At 43.2% G+C, this 22,391-nt stretch overlaps 2 protein-coding genes across 2 annotated transcripts in view; one reads left to right on the forward strand and one right to left on the reverse strand.

The window, feature by feature from the left end:
• LOC111160767 overlaps positions 1-22,391 on the reverse strand; it is a 618,405-nt gene that overhangs the window by 45,647 nt on the left and 550,367 nt on the right. Inside the window, 1 exon segment of the mRNA XM_022524110.1 lies at positions 7,597-7,600. Coding sequence (XP_022379818.1) covers positions 7,597-7,600 — 4 coding nt within the window.
• Positions 14,984-16,802, forward strand: LOC111160782 (vomeronasal type-1 receptor 4-like). Its single transcript, XM_022524132.1, is given in 2 exon segments — positions 14,984-15,005; positions 15,886-16,802. Coding segments are annotated over 2 exon segments (939 nt in total).

The raw sequence follows: 22,391 nt of genomic DNA on the forward strand, positions 1-22,391 counted from the left end.
TTCTGCTTCAATTTTTTGAAGCAGAAGGAAAACTTCCAGACTCTTTCTATGAAGCCAGCATTACACTGATCCCCAAACCAGGCAAAGACCCTACCAGAAAGGAGAATTTCAGACCAATATCACTAATGAATACAGATGCTAAGATTCTCAAGAAGATCCTAGCAAAGAGGATCCAACAGCACATTAAAAAGATTATCCACCATGACCAGGTGGGATTCATCCCTGGGTTGCAAGGATGGTTCAACATTCGCAAATCAATCAATGTGATAGAACAAATCAATAAGAGAAGAGAGAAGAACCACATGGTCCTCTCGATGCAGAAAAAGCATTTGACAAAATCCAGCAACCGTTCCTGATTAAAACGCTTCAAAGTATAGGGACAGAGGGAACATTCCTGAACTTCATAAAATCTATCTATGAAAGACCCACAGCAAATATCATCCTCAATGGGAAAAGCTTGCAGCCTTCCCGTTTAGATCAGGAACACGACAAGGATGCCCACTCTCACCACTCTTGTTCAACATAGTATTACAAGTCCTAGCAACAGCAATCAGACAACAAAGAGAAAGAAAAGGTATCCAAATTGGCAATGAAGAAGTCAAACTCTCTCTCTTCGCAGATGACATGATACTTTATATGGAAAACCCAAAAGACTCCACCCCCAAACTACTAGAACTCATATAGCAACTCAGTAATGTGGCAGGATACAAAGTCAATATACAGAAATCAGTGGCTTTCTTATACACTAACAATGAAAACACAGAAAGGGAAATTAGAGAATCAATTCTATTTACTATAGCACCAAGAACCATAAGATACCTGGGAATAAACCTAACCAAAAAGATAAAGGATCTCTACTCGAGGAACTACAGAACACTCATAAGAGAAATCGAAGAAGACACAAAAAGATGGAAGACCATTCCATGCTCATGGATCGGAAGAATAAACATTGTTAGAATGTCTATACCGCCTAGAGCGATCTATACTTTTAATGCCATTCTGATCAAAATTCCACTGGTATTTTTCAAAGAGCTGGAGCAAACAATCCTAAAATGTGTATGGAATCAGAAGAGACCCCGAATTGCTAAGGAAATGTTGAAAAAGAAAAAACTGGCAGCATCTCGTTACCTGATTTCAAGCTTTACTACAAAGCTGTGATCACCAATACACCATGGTACTGGCATAAAAACAGACACATAGACCAGTGGAACAGAGTACAGAGCCCAGATATGGACCCTCAACTCTATGGTCAAATAATCTTTGATAAAGCAGAAAAAATACACAGTGGAAAAAAGACAGTCTCTTCAATAAATGGTGCTGGGAAATTTGGGCAGCTCTATGTAAAAGAATGAAACTTGGACCATTCTCTTATGCCATACACAAAGATAAACTCGAAATGGATAAAAGACCTCAGTGTGAGACAGGAATCCATCAGAATCATAGAGAACATAAGCAGTAACCTCTTCGATATCAGCCACAGCAACTTCTTTCAAGATATGTCTCCAAAGGCAAAGGAAACAAAAGCAAAAATGAATTTTGGGGACTATTTTTAACTTTTTGAGGAACCTCCATACTGTTTTCCAGAGTGGCTGTAGTGGTTTATATTCCCACCAACAGTGTAAGAGGGTTCCCCTTTCTCCGAATCTTCACCAACACCTATTGTTTCCTGAATTGTTAATTTTAGCCATTCTAACCAGACCACATCTACCTTTTTTTTTTTTTTAAACGTTCAATGGGAACACACCTACTTCTGATACCAACTCAAGTTCAGGGTTCCTAAAACCATGCGCCATTTTCAGAATTCTCCAGAAGGACTCCTATAAGTCACCGAGAGCTATTGTACTCACCACTATGTTTTATTAATCTGTATCTGAAAAGATAGGATACAGATTAATACTAGACATGGAAGAAGTATATGGGGTAGAGTCCAGAAAAAGTATGAAAGAGTTCCAGTGTCCCCTCTGTGAAGTGATGGATGTGTTATTCTCCAGACATCGATATTTGACAACACTCATAAGCATACTGCCACCAGGGATGCTCACCCAAACCTAGGTGTTGACACTTTTTAGTGGAGCTCAATCACATACTGACTGGATAGCTTGTTTATTCTCCCGTTTTAGGGAAGTCTGGCTGATTTATTTTGTGTTCAGCTACTTCAGAAGCGGACCTGATACTGCATGGCCCAAGGTCCCATCATAAACCACTATCAGACTGTCTGGTGGCCATTCCCTGAGATAAACAAAGGCAATACTATGAGCATGACATTACAAGGGGTGGAGATTATCTTCCAGGGTGAGATGGCAAAGGACAGACCTCTGTTAAGTTTTGCCAAATTTTCCCTATATTCTTCCTACTCATCCAATATCCCAGTACAGGAATAGAACCATATGGTTGTCAATCCATTCTGTGAACACAAAAGAACATGCACATACATGTTCACCCACTCAGAAACACACATAATATGCACACTCAAGATAAATACACACGCACATAGTCTTTCCCATCCTGGCATATACAGGCTCACACCCACAGTCATGTGCACACTGACCACATACAGACTCACACTCACATTCATACATACTCATAATGCACACCCAAACACCACTGTCCTACTCAATTTCACAAAAACCCTCACAAAGTCACCAGGTGTATGCTCCTCAGAAAAATGTCTGTGTAAAGTAATTCTTTTCCTATGTCCGAGCCTGTGAATGCAAGAAAGAGGAGCCATGTCTACAACTGCACTCCTTCCGAATGCCAGGAGCACATTTTACATGTGTAGCATTTCAAAACTTCTCTGAGCTCTGCTCTGGTGGTGAAAGGCAGTACATGAGCTGTAACATAGCAGGAGAACAGCAGCTGAGGGGAAGAGGGCAAAGCAATGAAACATGGTGACATGGGACAGTATTAGTCCAGTAGGGCTGTCATGACAAAGTATCAAAGACTGGCTGGCATAAACAACAGAAACTTATTTCTTCAGAGTTTTTAGGTGACAAATCCAAGATCTAGGGGTCAGCAGGGTTGGTTTCTTCTGAGGCTTCTATGTCTGCTTGAATATGGCCAGCTTCTCCCTGTGTGTTGTTCACACAGCCTCTCTCTGGTCTTGCACATCTGCATTGCTGCTATTTCCTAACTTCCTCTCCTTGTAAGGACGCCAGTCATATTTTATCAGGGTGCACTGCGACAGCCTCATTTTTAGCCTAATCATCTCTTTGAAGGCCCCATCTCCACATTCTGATGTATTAGTTATTAGGGCTATGAAATATGAATTCTGGGATAAACAATTCAATTCCTAACAGGAGTGTACGGAGTGTGGGAGGTGTGAGAGTATGCAGGATAAAAAGGCACACAGGGCTTAAAAGGTGCACAATGTTTCAAGTGCATTGCAGGTCTTAAGGGGGACAACGGGACAATGTGCATGGAAGTTAAACGTGTAGCACAGCAGACATTAGTTTGGGGGCCTAGCGGTACACTAGTCATAAGAACAAGGGGGAAAATGGGGAAGGGAGATAATCAGCAACAGTAAGGGGATAGGTGGGAAAGCCCAGGACAATTCATGTCCATGTGGGCTTAGAGAACAGAAGGCAGGAAACATACATTTTGTAGGATTTCAATGTTATTTGATGGTGGACACTATGACACGTGACTGGAAAAAAGGTAGAACTCTTTAATAACAGCTCCAAAAGGAGAAGGATGCCAGGTAGGACCACGCTGGAGGGAGGGCGCTATATATGGGGACAGGGTAACAGAAACTAGAGCCACAGGAACAGCTCATGCGTGGAAGCAGAGTGAGAGGAGCTAGTTTTCTAGAGTTCCCACTGAACTGGCTGACTTGAAGCATTTCACAGGTTCAAAACATAAAGCTGTCCCTGGTTGTCTGGTACCTGACCCTGGGTGGTCACAACTTCTGCAAAGTGGCTCAGCTTGTCTGAGTCCAGTAAGGGAAGTGGTTAAAGCATGGATTGGTCAGCTGCTTAACAAGGGGAACTGACTGCTTGGTAGCTGGAACCTTCAAATAGCATTGATACGAAAGACAACAAATATGATATGACACCATGTTCTTGGAGTATGGATGGGCTGGACATGGTTAGTGGTCCAGGACAAAGACAGAGGGTTAAAAATGGGTGTGGGTGATGAAGTCGGCTGGGAAGAGTGTGGGAATGAAAAGACGAAGGGCATCACCTCAGAAGCAAAGGTTATAAGTATCTTCTACACTTGCTGATTAAGTTTTCTTATTTGGTTATAATACCATTTACTAGACCTGTTAATTTTCAAGGTGCTTTTCCCCTGCTTCGTTAATAAGTAATTGCTGGAGTAATATACCTTTTATTTTTAAAAAGATTTTATTAATTTTTTGAGAGAGAGAGAGTGTGTGTGTGTGTGTGCGCACACGCACAAGTGTGCAAGTAAGGGGAGTGGCAGAGGGAAGAGAGAGAATCCCTAAAGACTCTGAACTGAGTGCACAGCCTGACTGGGGAGCTTGATCTCATGACTCTGAGATCATGACCTGAGCTGACCCAAGAGTTGGACTTAATGGACTGAGGCACCCAGGTGCCCCTGGAGTGATATTTTGACACTGTTGGAACAACTTATCTCTCTTCAAAGTATTTTGGCATCTACTGATGATTTTTATCTGAGTCAATTATCAGATGATGGTTGCAAAATAGTTGTTCTAACATCCTACTACCTTTTTTCCAAGTTTTTATTTAAATTCTAGTTAGTTAACATACACTGCAATACTGGTTTCAGGAACAGAATTTAGTGAATTTAGTGATCCATCACTGACCTACAACACTCAGTGCTCATCAAAACAAGTGCCCTCAGGGTGCATGGGTGGCTCAGTTGGTTAACTGTCTGCCTTCAGTTCAGGTCATGATACGGGGGTCCCAGCATGAAGCCCTTTGTTGGGCTCTCTGCTCAGCAGGGAGCTTGCTTCTCCCTCTCCCTGCCACTCTGCCTACTCGAGTTCTCTATCAAACAAAAAACAAACAAACAAAAACAAGTGCCCTCTAATACTCATCACCCATCTGGTCCATCCTCCATCCACCTCCCTCCATCAACCCTGTCTGTTCTCTACATGTAAGAGGCTCTTGTGGCAGTTTCATGCTCTCCCTTTTTTCTTTTCCCCCTTCCCATATGCTCATCTGTTTTCTTTCTTAAATTCCACATATGAGTGAAATCATACAGTATTTGTCTTTCTCTGACTTATTTCGTTTAGCATAATACACTCTACCTCTATCCATGTCACCACAAATGGCAAGATTTCATTCTTTTTTATGACTGAGTGATATTCCATTGTATATATGTATAACACATCTTCTTTATCCATCCATCAACTGATGGACATTTGTCCCTTTCTGTAATCTGACTATTGTTGATAATGCTGCTATAAACACAGGGGCACATATATCCTTTCCAATAGCTATTTTTGTATCTTTTGGGTAAGCACCTAGTAGTGCAATTGCTGGAGTATAGGATAGTTCTATTTTCAGCTTTTGGAGGAACCAACATACTGTTCTAAAGAGTGGCTGCACCAGTTTGCATTCCCAACAGAGTAAGAGGCCTCCCCTTTCTATGCCTCCTAACTAACACCTGTTGTTTCCCATGTTTTTAATTTTAGCCATTCTTAAGAGCTGTGAGGTGATAGCTCATCGTAATTTTCACTGGTATTCCCTGATGATGAGTGATGTTGAACGTCTCCTCATGCTTCTTAGCCATCTGTATGTCTTCTTTGGAAAAATGTCGACTCATGTCTTCTGCCCATTTTTAAACTGGATTATTTGTGTTTTGGTCGGTTTACGTATATATATATATATTTGGTTGATATATATATATATATATATATATTCACACACACACACACACACACACACACACACACACACACACATGTCTGTATATGTATATACAGACATATATATATTTTTGTATATATACAATATATTTGATACTAACTCTTACCAGGTAAGTCATTTGAAAACTCCTCTCCCATTCTGAAGGTCGCCTTTTAGTTTTGTTAATTATTTCCTTTGCTGTGCAGAAGATTTTTATCTTGTTGAAGTCCCAGTAGTTTATTTTTGCTTTCACTTCCCTTGCCTCCAGCAAGGTAGCTAGTAAGAAGTTGCTATGGGCAAGGTCAAAGAGGTCACTGCCTGTGTGCTCCTGTAGGATTTTGATGGTTTCCTGTCTCACATTTAGCCCTTTCATCCATTTTGAAATTATTTTTGTGTATGCTGTAAGAAAATGGTACAGTTTCATTCTTTCCCATGTTGCTTTCCAGTTTTCTCAAAAACCTCTTTTTCCCATTGAATGCTCTTTCCTGCTTTGGGGAAAATTAGCTGACCATGCAGCTGTGGGTTAATTTCTGGGTTTTCTTTTCTGCCCCATTGATCTATGCGTGTCTGTTTGTGCCAGCACCATATTGTCTTGATCACTATAGTTTCGTAATATCACTTGAAGTTCAGAATAGTGATGCCTCCAGCTTTGGTTTGGTTTTTCAAGATTGCTTTGGCTATTCAGGGTCTTTGTGGATCCATACAAATTTGAGGATTGATTGTTCTAGCTGTGTGAAAAATGCTGATGGTATTTTGAGAAGGACTGCATTAAATGTGTAGATTGCTTTCAGTAATACAGAAATTTTAACAATATTTGTTCTTCTGATCCATGGGCATGGAATGCTTTTCCATTTCTTTGTGTTATCCTCAACTTCTTTTTTTTTTTTTTTAAGATTTTATTTATTTATTTGTCAGAGAGAGAGAGAGGGAGAGAGAGCAAGCACAGGCAGACAGAATGGCAGGCAGAGGCAGAGGAAGAAGCAGGCTCCCTGATGAGCAAGGAGCCCGATGTGGGACTCGATCCCAGGACGCTGGGATCATGACCTGAGCCGAAGGCAGCTGCTTAACCAACTGAGCCACCCAGGCGTCCCTATCCTCAACTTCTTAAACATACAGCATCATACTGGTTACTGGAGTAGAATTTAGTAATTCATCATTACATATGACACCTAGTGCTGATCACAAGTGCCCTCTTTAATACCCATCACCCATCTAGCCCTTCCCCCACCCATGTCCCTCCATCCACCCTCAGTTTGTTCTCTATCATTAAGAATCTCTTATGGCTTGTTTCTCTCTCAACTTTCCTTCTTCTCTCCTTCCCACATATTCATCTGTTTTCCCTCTTAGATTCCGCATATGACTGAGACTATATGGTATTTGTCCTTCTCTGACTGGAGGTCTGGCATCCGTGCACAGGCTGTTAGCTCCGGTCTACTCCAGTCAGCGTCTGGACTTGAGCACTGGGACTTGTTACATGAGGAGTCGTGTGCTTTGCGTGCAGCCAACACTTGCGCCCCCGCGTGGACAGCGGGGCAGTCTGTGTGCAGCCAACACTGGTGCCGTACCTGGACAGCGGGGAGACTCAGCCCCACCACCAAGCTGCAGCTGCGAAGGCCTCCCAACAATACTGGTTCTGCGCAGGTGCGACCTCGCCAGCCGCACACCTGTGCCCAGGTCTCCCGATCCATCTTTCCCTCGTCAGAACTAGGCTCTGCAGTCCACACCTGATCCCCCCACATCTGGACCCCTCCACCACCCACAAGACCCAGCTCGTCCCCAAACCCACAGACCAGGACTCAGATTGCCCTCTTCGCGCAAAGAGTCTGAAGCACAAACCCTTCTCCCTCTGGCCCTTCCCCTGCTCGTGCTCTTTCTCAAATAAATAAATTAAATCTAAAAATAAATAAATAAATGAGGCACAAACCCATCTTCTCATTCTCACATGTTCTGGGTCCCAGACTTCCCTCTTTCCCACTTCCTCCCAGCCCAGGACCTTGCCCATGCGCTCCATGGGGCGCACAGCGTGTGGTCCCTTGCCCCACCCCCGGGACCTGAAACCAGTGTCCCCTAAACTCTAGATGCCCTCGAGGGCGAAACCACGGGCCTGGGACTCGTCACTGAATACACACGGTTAACGCTGCCACCAGACTCTAGTCCAAAACAAGTCCCTCTCACAGGACCCCGACCCCAGCCCGTCGCGCGGTGCAGGCTCTGGAGCCGCTGCGAGCTCTGAGCTCAGCGGCCGGCAGCACGCAGTCCCCTCCCTCCTCGGGACCCTCAAGCACTACCACACCTGCGCCAGCCCACGCTCCCTGACAACTAACCTCGCAGAAGGAGAATCCGCGGCTATAACGCGGTCCCTCAGGAGGACGGCGAAATGAGCCGCAACACCGAAGCCAACTGGGAAAACGCCAGGGTCACTTGACCCTGGTTCCAAGTGCGCACGCGCAGGGAGCCAGTAACCACACCCACATTCGCGCTTGCGCAGAGGCCACCCACGAAGGCCCGGCCCGCCCCGCCTAGGACCTAGACCTTGCAAGTTCTCTGTACCCTACCTTGGCAGGTGGGGTCTTCAGACTTTTCGCTATAGCAGCCCCTCCTCCCTACCGGAATCACCAGTCCTGGTTCCGTTCCTTCCCCTTCATTTGCTAAATGCAGGGAACCCACAGTATTTATGTTGAGATGTTGACGGTAGTATGTAGGGGGTCGGGTGTGTCCTGCTTTCTTTCTCTAGTGCTACCGGAGGAGGGACTGGTGTGGGGGGATGCCGTGGAAACAGGGTTCTGGGGGGAGAAGCATCAGCCCATCAGGGACCGTGCTGAAAAGGCTTATTCGTGGGCCCTACCGCGGCTGTCTCTCAGTCTCTTAGAGTGGGGTTCTCCTATAGATCCGGTTTCAACAGGAATTCAGGAGATTCACGTACCCTTTGAGAGGCAATGTCTGGCTAAGCGGTCTTCAAGGCTGGATTCCCATTAGGATCACCTGGGAGGTTTTCAGAACGACCGTCTCCTGTGCCCAGCTCTGCTCATAGATACCATCCTACCGCTGTGTACTCTCACCGCGAAGGGGCTCTCTGGGGTCGTTTTTCACAACGTGAGTGTTCTCACTCACGAGAGCTCATCCTCATCACTTGTGCATCGCCCCAAACCCCCTCTCCAAATGCAATCATACTGGGGATTAGGTTTCACCGTGTGATTTTGGGGTGGGGAGGAATAAATATTTAGTCTGTCGCATTGATATTACTCCTTAATAGATGTTTAACAAGATACACATTTAATTTCAAACAGTACTTACATCAAAAACATGTGGGACCTTGGCTGGGTACTCTGATTAGGGTCACCATCTGACATCAGGGTGTCAATCAGCCTGGGTTTCAATCTCCAGAGCCTGGGGAAGAATCCACTTCCATAATCCTTTAGGTTATTGGTACAATTTAATCTCCTTTTTACGGCTTCTACGTGTGCTCACCTACACTTCAGCTTCAAAGACAGCAAGTCTGTTCAATCCCTTGTATGCTTCAAATCTCTGATTTCTTCTTCTGTCAAATCTGTGTGTGTTCTCTCACTCAAGGACTCATGGAATTACTTGGGATGCACCAGAAAATCTGGGATAACATCTCTTTGTTAAGATCATCTCATAAGTAACTCTAAACTTCCCATATCCCTTTTACTTGGTGTCATAACTAAACCAAGGGAGCAACCCCCAAATTGGAGATCTGTATTAAGAAATCAGTAGAATTTCTGAAATGAAAAATAATTTAGACATTATCAATCTACAACTCTATTACCTGTGATTCCTTCTTCTTATGGTTTCTTTTAAAAAATTTTTTTATTTTGTTATGTTAGTCACCATGCAGTAGGTCATTAATTTTTGATGTAGTTCTTATGGTTTCTTATGATGAAATACCTGGGGGAAATATCCTTAAAATTTTCAGGTAGCCCATGGTTTATTTTCTTACAATAAAACCCATGAATAAGAGTTACTAAAGCTCAGATAATTAAAGTGCTGGATTTTACAAATGTCACAACACATAAAAGAATCTTCATCAGAATGAGGGTTTTGGAGGGGAAGGGGTGGGGGGGATGGGTGAACCTGGTGGTGGATATTAAGGAGGGCACATATTGCATGGAACACTGAGTGTAGTGCATAAACAATGAATCTTGGAACAATGAAAAAATAAAATAAAATTTAAAAAATGATATGCTGGGGCATAAAATTTCTTTGACCCATAACAGTTTTTCAATAATGTAGAGTTTGGGATGGGACAGGTCTTCCCAACACTTGCAATGTGGAATACCAGTAAACATACTCTCCAGCCTGACCCATCCAGGTCTCATCCTTTACCTGATTTTCCAAGGAAGCGCTGAGTTTTGTTATCCAAAATGGCACCTTCACTCCTATACTATATTTTCTATTTGATGATGTGGTGGAGCATTTTATATGAGCGAGAGTTTTGCCACTTAAATGAAATTAGAAGCTTGCTTGACACTTGTGATTTAACCATGAAGCTGGAATTAATGAATGGGGGTCAAAGAGTGGATTTCAATGTGTCCTGTGCCACCACCATCCCTCCTAGCTCCGTCATTCCTTTGCCCCACCCCACATACCCATCTCCCACCTAGATACTCGATGACCCCACCCGTGGAGCTGGAGTCACCTGCTAAACCTGCATGCACCCCTCACCTGTGCTCAACCCCATCAGACTTCTGCATTGCACACCATCTCCTTCTTGTCATCTTCTTGATACCGTTCCTACATGATCACTATTCCAGGGACTCCAAGGTGACCCTCCTCCCTTTCCATCACTCCCACAAACCACACCATCCAGACTCTTCTTTGTCTTGCCAAACATCCACTCCCAATTCCAGTATCTCCCCTGGGTCCTCTATGCCCAACACCATCCAGTGTCCCAGTCTCAACTCCTATATGAACCCAATCCACACCCATACCCATTACCCCATCTCTATCACCTTGACCCTTTCTCCTGGCTCCCTGACTCCCTCACTGTCCTGTGCCTCTATTGCCTCACTCCTCATGTTCATCTTCTCCTAACCTCTCCTAATCCTCTCCTCTTCTAACCTTCTCTATCTGCCTTAGACCACACTCTCTTCCTTCAAGGTCCACCTAACCCCCACGTATTCTCTCCCTCCACTCCAAACAAGTTTTAAATCCTTTAAGACCTTGTCTCCTGTGAATTTCACCAACCACAGACCATAAATGTCTCCCTACAAAGTACCCATCCCCGTTTTCTCCTTCATTCCCATGAAACCTCGCTCCTCTCTTTTCCCAGATCCCAATATACCCCATACCTTCACTTCCTGGCACACTTTGTGTCCTTGTACCCTCAAATGTGGCAGTGTTCTCTGTGACATCAAACACACTTGTCTTTTATCCCTCTGCATTCTTTCTTCTCCTACACTCTCCTCCCCTTCAACCCAAGACCTTGGCATAACTGTCTTGTCCCTATGCCCTTCTTTCCCTGTGCCTTCTCTCTCACCTGCTCTATCAGACTCCCATGAACTGCCCCACCCCGCATGCTCCAACATTCCCACCACATGACATGACCTAGGGTTGTAATGCTCAAAGAAATTTTTAAGGCTGTATAATTGAAAATATTCTCCTTGTGGATTGTTGCAGGCTTGGAAGACTACTAATGATAAAAAGGGCCCCCATTTCTGGCATCCAGAGGTCTGGAGATATAACTCTTCTTCTGTATATGAACATGTCACGATGACTGTGTTAGCCAATTGTGTGATAATGAATGTGAACTGTTTGTGTGAAGGTGTGGTGAACATTAAGGTCGATGAGACTTAGCTTGTATGTGTTCAGTATGTGCCTGAATGTTTGTGAGTTTCAACTGCAGTTGTGTAAGTACATGAGTGACTATGTATGTGTCTACTGGTATGTGAGTATATGCATGTGGGTGTGCATACACACGTGTGTTTCCATCTGCATGTAAGTGGATAAATGAGTTCATGTTTGTGTGCAGTCTTAGTTGCCCACCATGATGGCTCTGACTTGAAAATGACTGCTCATTGCACAGTGAACTTGCATCACATGTGGATTTGTTTGTAGGGAAAACCGAAGGATCAGTTTCAACTCCTAATTTGTATATCTTCTTACCAAAGCAGCAAGAGCTCATTACTGAAAATTCAAGCACAACAACAACAACAACAACACAGTAAAGAACTGTTGTAACCACGTGATCTTCTTGAATTAAGTACATGAGGGTTGGCTCATTCAAAATCTTGTAAATCTTGTAAAATCTCCTAGTTGAGCCATCTGGTCTTCTGTTTTAAATCTGTGAAACACTCTTTTAGAAACTTCGTTCTTTCTTCTGTGGATATTGTTCTGTCTGTATTTCTTATGAAGAGAGGTCAGTTATGGTAAAGCACATGTTCCTAAACAATGATCCTATTAACTGGCACTGAATTGTTCAAACAAGGCCAAATTCGTTAACTTTGATTTGTGAAACAATTTCTAACTGTGTTGTATACATCATGTTGCTCCTTTTACTTGTATCTCTGAATATTCTTCCCAGGTATTTTGTCTCATTCTGTAATTGATGGTTCAGTTCAGTGGTCAGAAGATTAACAAAGTTTCGGGGTAGAGAAACTTCTCTGGGAAGTGAAGGATCCAGTGAGACACACAGACCTGGCCACCAGTCCCTCATGTGTCAGAACTCAGTATTTCCTGCTGTCCTTCAGAGAAGACCCCGTCTACACAGAGAGACCAAGGGGGAGAAAAGAGCTTCTCACAAATACTCAAATAGTCTCCTATGGGGTTCTATCTAGAAACTTATAATTGTTTTTTGTAATTAACAACTGGGGAAATATTTCAGAAACATCTTCAGTTCCCAAACCCATATTCCCAGTGCAGCTGCAAATGAAATAATTGCAGTTTTGAAGGCGGGGACCTCACAGAATCATGAGCTTATATCTCAGGGTCTGGCTGCCCCCCTCCCACACACATACTGGCTGCCATGCTCTTCGCAGTGAGCAGCTCCTGGCAGCAGGAAGGTGCTGGAGAGGATTTCTACTTCAAACTGAGAGGCGGTGTCCGTTTAAGAAAAGGCGTCTCAAGAATCTGGGTGAGCGATCATATCAGAAAAGGGCAATGTTCTGTGTATCACCTGATCCATTCTGAAAGCCATGCAGGAAGGTGGAATAATTCTGAGGCTTGAACTCAGCTAGTAAAGAGATGGGGTCCTAGACCTTCACCAATCCTTGATGGCTCCTAATGCAATAAAGTCATCTTCACTCATAGTGACAGTTAGTGTTTCCTGCAAGTATGAATACTCACTGATTCTTAGGTCCTTAAGGACTGAGCTGTAAAATCAACCTTCTGTACAGCCCACATCCTAGGAATGGTAGACTAAATGCTCAGGGTTGCTAGCGGCGCACCTGTGACACCTCCATGCTTGTAGTGAAGAATATGATGCACGTACAGGAAGCATGTGACCCTGTGAGGAAAGTGTATCATCCAAATGGTAATGGCTTGAATGGACAGGAGTCCTCTAACTCTGGATCTACCACTAAATTTTGGGGACACTAACCGAGTCTGCACTGGAAATCTCCATAATCTGTCAGTGACAGCGAAACATTCATTTTGAAGGTTAGGAAATGAACAAGTAAGGAACAGTTGACCTAACAATGATGCATTACAGATGGTAGCTGTCAGGTGTATATCATGTTCTCTCCACCCATTTAAAAATTATTCGGGACACCTGGATGGCTCAATGGGTTGAGCATCTGTTTTCGGCTCAGGTCATGATCCCAGAGTCCTGGGATTGAGTCCCACATCGGGCTCCCTGCTCAGCAGGAAGCCTGCTTCTGCCTGTCACTCTGTCTACTTGTTCTCTCTCTCCCTCTCTCTCTGTCAAACAAATAAATAAAATCTTTAAAAAGTTATTCTACTGTCAATATAAAAACCCAGTGCTTAGACATAGAGAGTGGTGCATAAAAATATACGCCTTACAGATGCCAATTTGCAGTGAAGTGTCTTATGGTAATATCATTCACAAATCTGAGTGCATTGTTAATAGCTTTACTTAACTGAGGTATTAATAAATGGATAAGTATATCATTTGAAATCAATACTAACTTAATTTCTGCCTTACACTATTATTATTTTTATCATGTGTTAGTGCTTTATGTCCCAAAGTTTAAAGAATTACTTGTGATTATTCAACAATTCCTGTGATTGGTACCATTATACTTCATTCCTGACATAAAAGCAAATGAGTCTTTCTGTGGCCATCTTGATATCAAGGCGGTCTCGCATGCACTACATACAACTTGTAACAGGACAGGTTCCTGCAATATTCTGTTGCCAACAGTGCATGTACCTTTACTAAGATATTGAACACTTTACCCATAATTGATATTGTCCTGTCCAATAAATCATCACAAGTTAATGGAAACTTGTAATGAAAATTATAGACTATCACCACTCTACAATCAACCATAAGGTGGCAAATCAAAACTTACTGTAGATCTGGATTGTTTGATGAACACAACTATTGAGCTTTCTTTCTTTAAGATTTTATTTACTTGAGAGAGAGTGAACATGAGAGAAAGGGAGAGAGAGAGAGGGAGAAGGCACACAAACCAGGAGAGGGGCGGAGAAGCAGACTCCCCGCTGAGCAGGGAGCCAGATGTGGGGTTAAATCCCAGGACTCTGCAATCATGACCTGAGCCAAAGGCAGACATTTAACCCACTGAGGCACCCAGGTGCTCCAGCGACCTTGTTTTCTTGCAGACCATGGTCGCTCGGTGAACTATCCCCATTTCCAGCCCAACCGGTTCCCAGTCTCCACACAGTCTGAAGGAACAGATGTGGAAAAATAATTGGCCTCTCTGTATGTCTGTTCTCTTCCTCTTTTAGTTACATCCACAGTAGTCCTGGCCTCATAGGGTCGTGAAGCATGAAGAAGTTCTCACATGAGTGCCCTCACAGGAGAGATTTTACATTATAAGCGCTCTTAAAAGTTCTATGTTCAGTCCTTGGAAGGCTGTGTTTCCAAGAGGGAATGAAGGGAAGGGGGAACATACTGGAATTCTGCTGACGTGATACATTTGGCCCATGCCTCGCGCTCCCACGAAGGACATTTTAGCTCAGAAGGCAACTAACAGTGACCGGGAACAGAGAAAATGGCCAACAGCGAACTGGTGGTAGGACTGATCTTCTTTTTTTTTTTTTTTTTTAATTTTATTTTTCATAAACATATCTTTTTATCCCCAGGGGTACAGGTCTGTGAATCGCCAGGTTTACACACTTCACAGCACTCACCATAGCACATACCCTCCCCAATGTCCATAATCCCACCCCCCCAACCCCCATCCCCCCATTAACCCTCAGTTTGTTTTGTGAGATTAAGAGTCATTTATGGTTTGTCTCCCTCCCAATCCCATCTTGTTTCATTTACTCTTCTCCTACCCCCTTAACCCCCCATGTTGCATCTCCTCTCCCTCATCTCAGGGAGATCATATGATAGTTGTCTTTCTCCGATTGACTTATTTCGCTAAGCATGATACCCTCTAGTTCCATCCATGTTGTCGCAAAAGGCAAGATTTCATTTCTTTTGATGGCTGCATAGTATTCCATTGTGTATATATACCACATCTTCTTTATCCATTCGTCTGTTGATGGACATCTAGGTTCTTTCCATAGTTTGGCTATTGTAGACATTGCTGCTATAAACATTCGGGTGCACGTGCCCCTTCGGATCACTACGTTTGTATCTTTAGGGTAAATACCCAGCAGTGCAATTGCTGGGTCATAGGGTAGTTCTATTTTCAACATTTTGAGGAACCTCCATGCTGTTTTCCAGAGTGGTTGCACCAGCTTGCATTCCCACCAACAGTGTAGGAGGGTTCCCCTTTCTCCGCATCCTCGCCAGCATCTGTCATTTCCTGACTTGTTAATTTTAGCCATTCTAACTGGTGTGAGGTGGTATCTCATTGTGGTTTTGATTTGTATTTCCCTGATGCTGAGTGATGTGGAGCACTTTTTCATGTGTCTGTTGGCCATCTGGATGTCTTCTTTGCAGAAATAGGACTGATCTTCTTAACACAGACGACGGTTGGCATCCTGGGCAATTTCTCACTTCTTTGTCGTTATATCCTCCTTTCCTTCACTGACTACAGGCCGAGGTCCACAGATTTCATTCACAAGCACCTGACTGTGGCCAACTTCTTAGTCTTGCTCTGTAAAGGAGTCCCCCAGACCATGGCAGCATTTGGGTGGAAACATATCCTTAGCCACTTTGGATGCAAACTTCTTTTCTTTCTTCACAGGATGGGGAGGGGAGTATCCATCGGTAGCATCTGCATCTTGAGTGTCTACCAGGCCATCACGATCAGCCCCACAAACTCCTGGTGGGCAGAGCTTAAAGTAAAAGCTCCCAAGTACATTGTTCCCTCTATTTTCCTGTGTTGGATGCTGCAAATGTTGGTAAATGTCATTTTCCCTGTGTATATAATTAGTGCATCGAGCGACAAAAACATCACAAATGAAAAGAATTTCGGATACTGTTCTTCAGTTCGTCACGGAAAAACCACAGACTCGTTGTATGCAGTATTGCTCTCATCCCCTGATATGCTATGTTTGGGGCTCATGCTCTGGGCCAGCAGCACCATGGTTTTCATCCTGTTCAGGCACAAGAAGCGGGTCCAGCATATATGAAGAACTGTCTCCGCCAGGTCCTCCCCGGAGTCCAGAGCCACCAAAACCATCCTTCTCCTGGTGAGCACCTTTGTCTACTTTTGCACCCTCTCCTCTGTCTTTCAAGTTATTTTGGCTCTTTCTGATAATCCTGGCTGGATCCTCGTGAATGTCACTGTGATGACAGCTGTGTGTTTCCCAACTATTAGCTCCTTTCTGCTCATGAGCCACAACTCCAAGGTACCCAGGCTCCTCTTTGCCTGGAGAGGGAATATAAAATCCCCTCATCTTATGAGAAATATGTAAACTGTATGTATATCTACAATGTACAGTTGCCAATTCATTCATCCCCCTCAGGGTCCTAAATAAAATGAGTCCAAGACAACAGTAAACAGGACATGCTGAGCATCTTCTAAAAAATAAACAATAAATCATGACAATATTGTAATGAAACACCATTATCTTCTAAATACTTAAATAATTGAAGTTTTCCTAATACTGCCAGTAAAGGAGTACAGAATTGATGCAATAACAAACACCAGGACTTGACACAACCTGGATATTACAGAGCAGTCTTCAAGTGTGTGGCTTTCAATCTAATGCAATAAATTTCCAAGAAAGGAACCTGGCACACAGTTTCAGGAAAAGGTATATGAACATGGGGTAGAGCATGGTCCTGTCATTCCTCCAACTGAAGAAAACAATGTCCCCACTACATAAAGACTAGCCTGAGTGGGGCTGGAGGAAACGTCCATTCTCAGGCAGTGGTATTTCTGGGAGCCAGTTATTAAGTTTTGTAGGTAAGTCACATCCTTAGAGAGAGGGCACTGATCTGTTTGAAATATGAGGTGGTGAAGGGAGATGAGCATGTTGACCATATTTTCATGTAGAAATGGCCAGATTAAAGAGGAGTAGGGCAAAGGAAAGCACAAAAACATAGATATATTTCTGCTGGTCTTTAAAGATAATCAAGTGAGTGCTGACAACATAAACAGACATGTGATGAGATTTGGAGAAAGCAGAGTTTTCTCTGTAATGTTAAGGTGATTTGGGTGTATTGGCAGGAAGGTGGTCTGGAGACCCAGACTCGGGTCTCTCTCAGGGCACACACAGTCCTTTGGGCCATTTACACGGAGCCTGAGCTGGGAATTTGAATCCCGAGCTCATCCTCTTCTTTCACGTTTGTCCAGCCACATGGAGAGGAACTAGCCAATGTTATCATGCTTATTAGTTATCTAAAATGGTGTGCAAGTATCAAATACATGTCCACCCAGACACTTCAGATACTTACTTCTTTTATTTTTTAAAAAGATTTTATTTATTTATTTATTGGGGTGGGGGTGTGAATGAGTGAGCAGGGGATGGGGAGGAGTAGAGGGGAAAGAATCTGAAGCCGATTCCATGCAGAGCATTACCGGAGTCAAAACCAAGAGTCAGATGCTCGACCAACCGACCGACCAAGCCATTCAGGCACCCCGATACTTACTTCTTTTAAACGGCTGATAAGGAGTTTCAAGGGCAGATATTCTGCAATGTGTTCTCACTGCTCTCTTTTATAATTTCTTTAAAAGATTTTACTCCTTTATTTAAGAGAGAGAGAGTGTACGAGAGAGAGCACAAACAGAGGGAGCAGCAGAGGGAGAGGAAGAAGCAGGCTCTCCACTGAGCAGGGAGCCCACATAAGGCTTGATCCTAGGACTCTGGGATCATGACCTGAGTCGAAGGCAAATGCAGACCTGACTGAGACACCCAGGAGCCCCTCTTTTACAATTAAAAAAAAATTTTTTTTTAGATCTTATTTGAGAGAGAGGGAGAGAGAGCATGAGAAAGAGCGAGAGCGAGCGCACATGGGCTGGGGGAGGGGCAGACGGAGAAACTACTCCTCGCTGAACAGGGAGCCTGACGTGGGGCTCCATTCCAGGACCCTGGGATCACGACCTGAGCCAAAGGCAGATGCTTAACCGGCTGAGCCACCCAGCACCCTTCTTTTGGATTTTAAAATCTAATCAGATTATAAAGCCACATCTAGAAACCCAAGAACCAATTCAGAGAACTCATCCTTAAATCCTGTTTCTCTTGACCCACTCTTGGTCATAATGGAATGATAGTTTGATATTTGTAAAATGGAATTCTATACAGCAATGCCAGTGGATGGGCCTCGACAACATGTAATCATAAATTCTCAACTTAAATGAAAAAAGTCAAATACAAATTTGACTTTAAATGCTCTATTACTATCTTTACATTAAATACCAAACAGACAATAATAACGTGTGCTGGCAGAGGTCATAGCTGTGTTTACCCCGTGAGTAGTGACAGACAGGGAGAGCAGATGGGAGCTTCCAGGGGTCTGATGATCCTCTTTGCGTTGATATGAGTGCTGTGTACAGAGATGTGCTCGGTGATCAGATGTGATCAGTTTCATTATCTGTGCACTGTATCTGTATTTTTAAGTTAAAAAAAAACACAAATCACCAATAAAAACCATGGGATACAGTGAGTACATTTATGCATAATGTCCTTGCATTGTGAAGGAGGAGTTTAAACCTATTCAAGAAAAAAAAAACTCTGATTAGTTTTTCAAATCATGCAGAAATTTCTAGGTTGAAAACCTCACCAATTGTAAGTATACAACTTCTAAAGAAAAGAGGTCAAATATACACTTGTTTTTAAAAGTTTCTTCTGGACATACAGGAATTGAAGTAGAAAATAAGAATAAAGTCAACAATAAGCACTACCAGATATTTACCCAAAAGATACAAACATAGTGATTTGAAGGGACACACGTACCCAACATTCATAGCAGCAAAGTCTGCAATTGCCGAAATATGGAAAGAGCCCAGAGGTCCATCAACAGATGAATGGATAAAGAAGACACGGTCTATAAATACAATGGACTATTGCTCAACCATCAAAAACAATGAAATCGTGGCATTTGCAATGACGTGGATGGAACTAGAGGGTATTATGCTAAGTGAAATAAGTCAATCAGAAAAAGACAAATATATGATTCCATTCATATGTGGAATTGAAGAAACAAAACATGAACATAGAGGAAGGGAAGAAAAATAAAGGAAGATGAAAACAGAGAAGGAGGCAAACCGTAAGAGACTCTTAACTCTAGGAAACAAACTGAGGGTTGCTGGAGGGGATGTGAGTTGGGGGATGGGGTAACTGGGTGATGGGCATTAAGGAGGCACTTGATGTAATGAGCACTGGGTGGCATATGCAACTGAGAAATCACTAAATTCTACCTTTAAATTAATAAAAAAATTGGTAAGAAGGTAGATATCTTGTGTTCTTACCACTATAAAATAAAATAAAAGTAAATTAAAACATGTGGTCCTGGCACCTCTTGTCTGGAGCTCCTAATTATAAAGTTATCTTTTCCTTAAAGGCTGCTTCTCTAACTTCAGGAGAGAAAGTAGCCTGTTCGTAATCATCAAGTCACAGATGTTTTCATTAGAGACACAATTACTGTTTTCATGAAGTGCATCCTATGCCCAGACTTAGAAGAAAAACAGCTGTTGTAGTCCAGAAACAACTGCAGATAGGTGGCTGCTGCGTAGGATGAAGTAATTCTTATAGTTTCATCATACTCTTTATCATGAGCACGGTAGCACTGTAAGTACACCTCTGATAGCACTGAAAATTTAATATATGATTCCTGGAAGGAAATGCGAGCAGTCTGTTTACTTCATCACTATAACATTTAAGCACCTTAAAAGTCAGATTTAATTTATCGCTGAGTTTATCAACAGTTTATCAACAACTGTCTTCAGTGACAATCCCGCTACGTGGCACCAGGAGCCATCAGGGATCGGCACAGGGTTTAGGACCCCCATCCTCATTACTCGCTCAACGCTTCACTGAGGATTTATTCCACCTCTCTGTCTGGCCTTGCCACTATGTCTCTTTCTCCTCCAAGCATGAGCACTTACTCAGACTTCCTTCCTTGCAGATTCTGTCTCTGGCTGAAATTAAAAATACTCCCTGGAGGGGCGCCTGGGTGGCTCAGGCGGCTAAATGTCTGCCTTCAGCGCAGGTCATGGTCCCACGGTCTTGGGATCAAGGCCCATGTCGGGTTCTCTGCTCAGTGGAAAGCCTGCTTCTCCCTCTCCCTCTGCTTGCCGCTCCCCCTACTTGTGCTTGCTCGCTCTCTCTTTGTCAAATCAATAAATAAAATTTTTAAAAAATTTTTAAAAATAAAATAAATAAAATTACTCACTGGAACCCTTCCTGCTGTCAGGACAGTTGGCTCGGTGCGAAGGTCAGGACAGCCAGTACATGTTGGGGTGGGTAGGCAGGTAAACTCAGAGAAAGGTCTGTGAATTTGCAATCTCACCTCCTCTCAGAACCACAGTTATCGTTTCTCCTGTAGATGTAATGGCAGCGCAGGCTTGGGGACCGGGGAACGCTTCTGTAAAACTTTTTCCCAGTTGCGAATTACTTAAAACAATTACAAGTTTCTTCTGAGTATCTCCAAGAGACCATATAGTGTTTGGGAGAGGCTCTTATTTTTTCATGAACCGTAAAGGCAGAAAAAGAAGGAAGGACTGAGTCCACAGGAGAAAGCATGAAGTCGGATGCTGACTCACACCATATACAAAAATGAACTCAAAATGGATCAAAGGCCTAAATGTAAGACCTAAAACAATAAAATTCTTAGAAGATGACATTGGTCAAAATCTTCATGATACTAGATTTCGCAATGATTTCTTGGGTGTGACACCAAAGGTACAGGTGACAAAAGAAAATATAGAAAAAGTGGACTACATGAAAATTTAAAACTTTTGTGCACCCAAAGTCGCCATCAATGGAGTGAAAAGGCCCAACAAAATGGGAGATAATATTTGTAGCTCATTTATCTGTTAAGAGGTTGTATACAGAATATATAGAGAACTCTTAAGACTCATCAGTAACAAAGAAAGAAAGAAAAAAAAAGTTTGGTAATTGGTAACAGGACTTGAACAGACATTTCTCGAAAAAAGATATACAGATAGCCAATAAGCACATGAAACCTCACAATTCATTAGGGAAAACACAAGTCAAAACCACAATGCGATGCCACCTCACATCCATTAGCATGACTACTATAAAACAACCAAACCAAAAAAAAAAAAAAAATTAGCAAGGACAGCAAGGACGTGGAGAAATTGGAACCCTTGAGCTCAGGCAGTGGGAATCAAAATCACAGCCACTAGTGCCGTTTGGGTGATGCAGTCGGTTAAGGGTCTTACTCTTGGTTTTGGTTCAGGTCAGGATCTCAGGACCCTGCGGAGATCAAGCCCTGCCGGGGCCTCTGCACTGGGTGGGGAGTCTGCTTGGGATTCTCTCCCTCTCCCTCCGCCCCTCCCCCCACTCACACTCTCTCTCAAAAAAATAGTGATTAAAAAGATAAGTCACTGTAGAAAACAGTTTGACAATTCCATAAAAAATTAAAAATAGAATTACCACAGGTTCCCGCAATCCCACTTCCAGGTGTATATTGGAAAGGATTGGAAGCAGGGGCTTGAAGAGGTCATGTGTGGACTCCTGTTCGCAGCAGCATTGTTCACAATAGCTAAAACATGCAAGCCACCCAACTGTCCAACTGAAGAGTGGAGAAGCAAACAGTGGAATATTGTTCCTTCCTGAAAAAGGAAGGACATCCTGTCACAGGTGAAGACATGGATGAACCCTGAGGACATTACGATAAGTGAAATGAGCCGGTCAAAAAAAGACACACCCTGGGGCGCCTGGGTGGTTCAGTGGGTTAAGCCTCTGCTTTTGGCTCAGGTCATGATCCCAGGGTTCTGGGATCAAGCCCTGCATCAGGCTCTCTGCTCCGTGGGGAGCCTGCTTCTCCCTCTCTCTCTGCCTGCCTCTCTGCCTACTTGTGATCTCTGTCTGTCA

Source organism: Enhydra lutris, unplaced genomic scaffold (assembly GCF_002288905.1).
Source record: "Enhydra lutris kenyoni isolate GAN:26980312 unplaced genomic scaffold, ASM228890v2 scaffoldscaffold77, whole genome shotgun sequence".
Taxonomy (NCBI): Eukaryota; Metazoa; Chordata; class Mammalia; order Carnivora; family Mustelidae; genus Enhydra; species Enhydra lutris.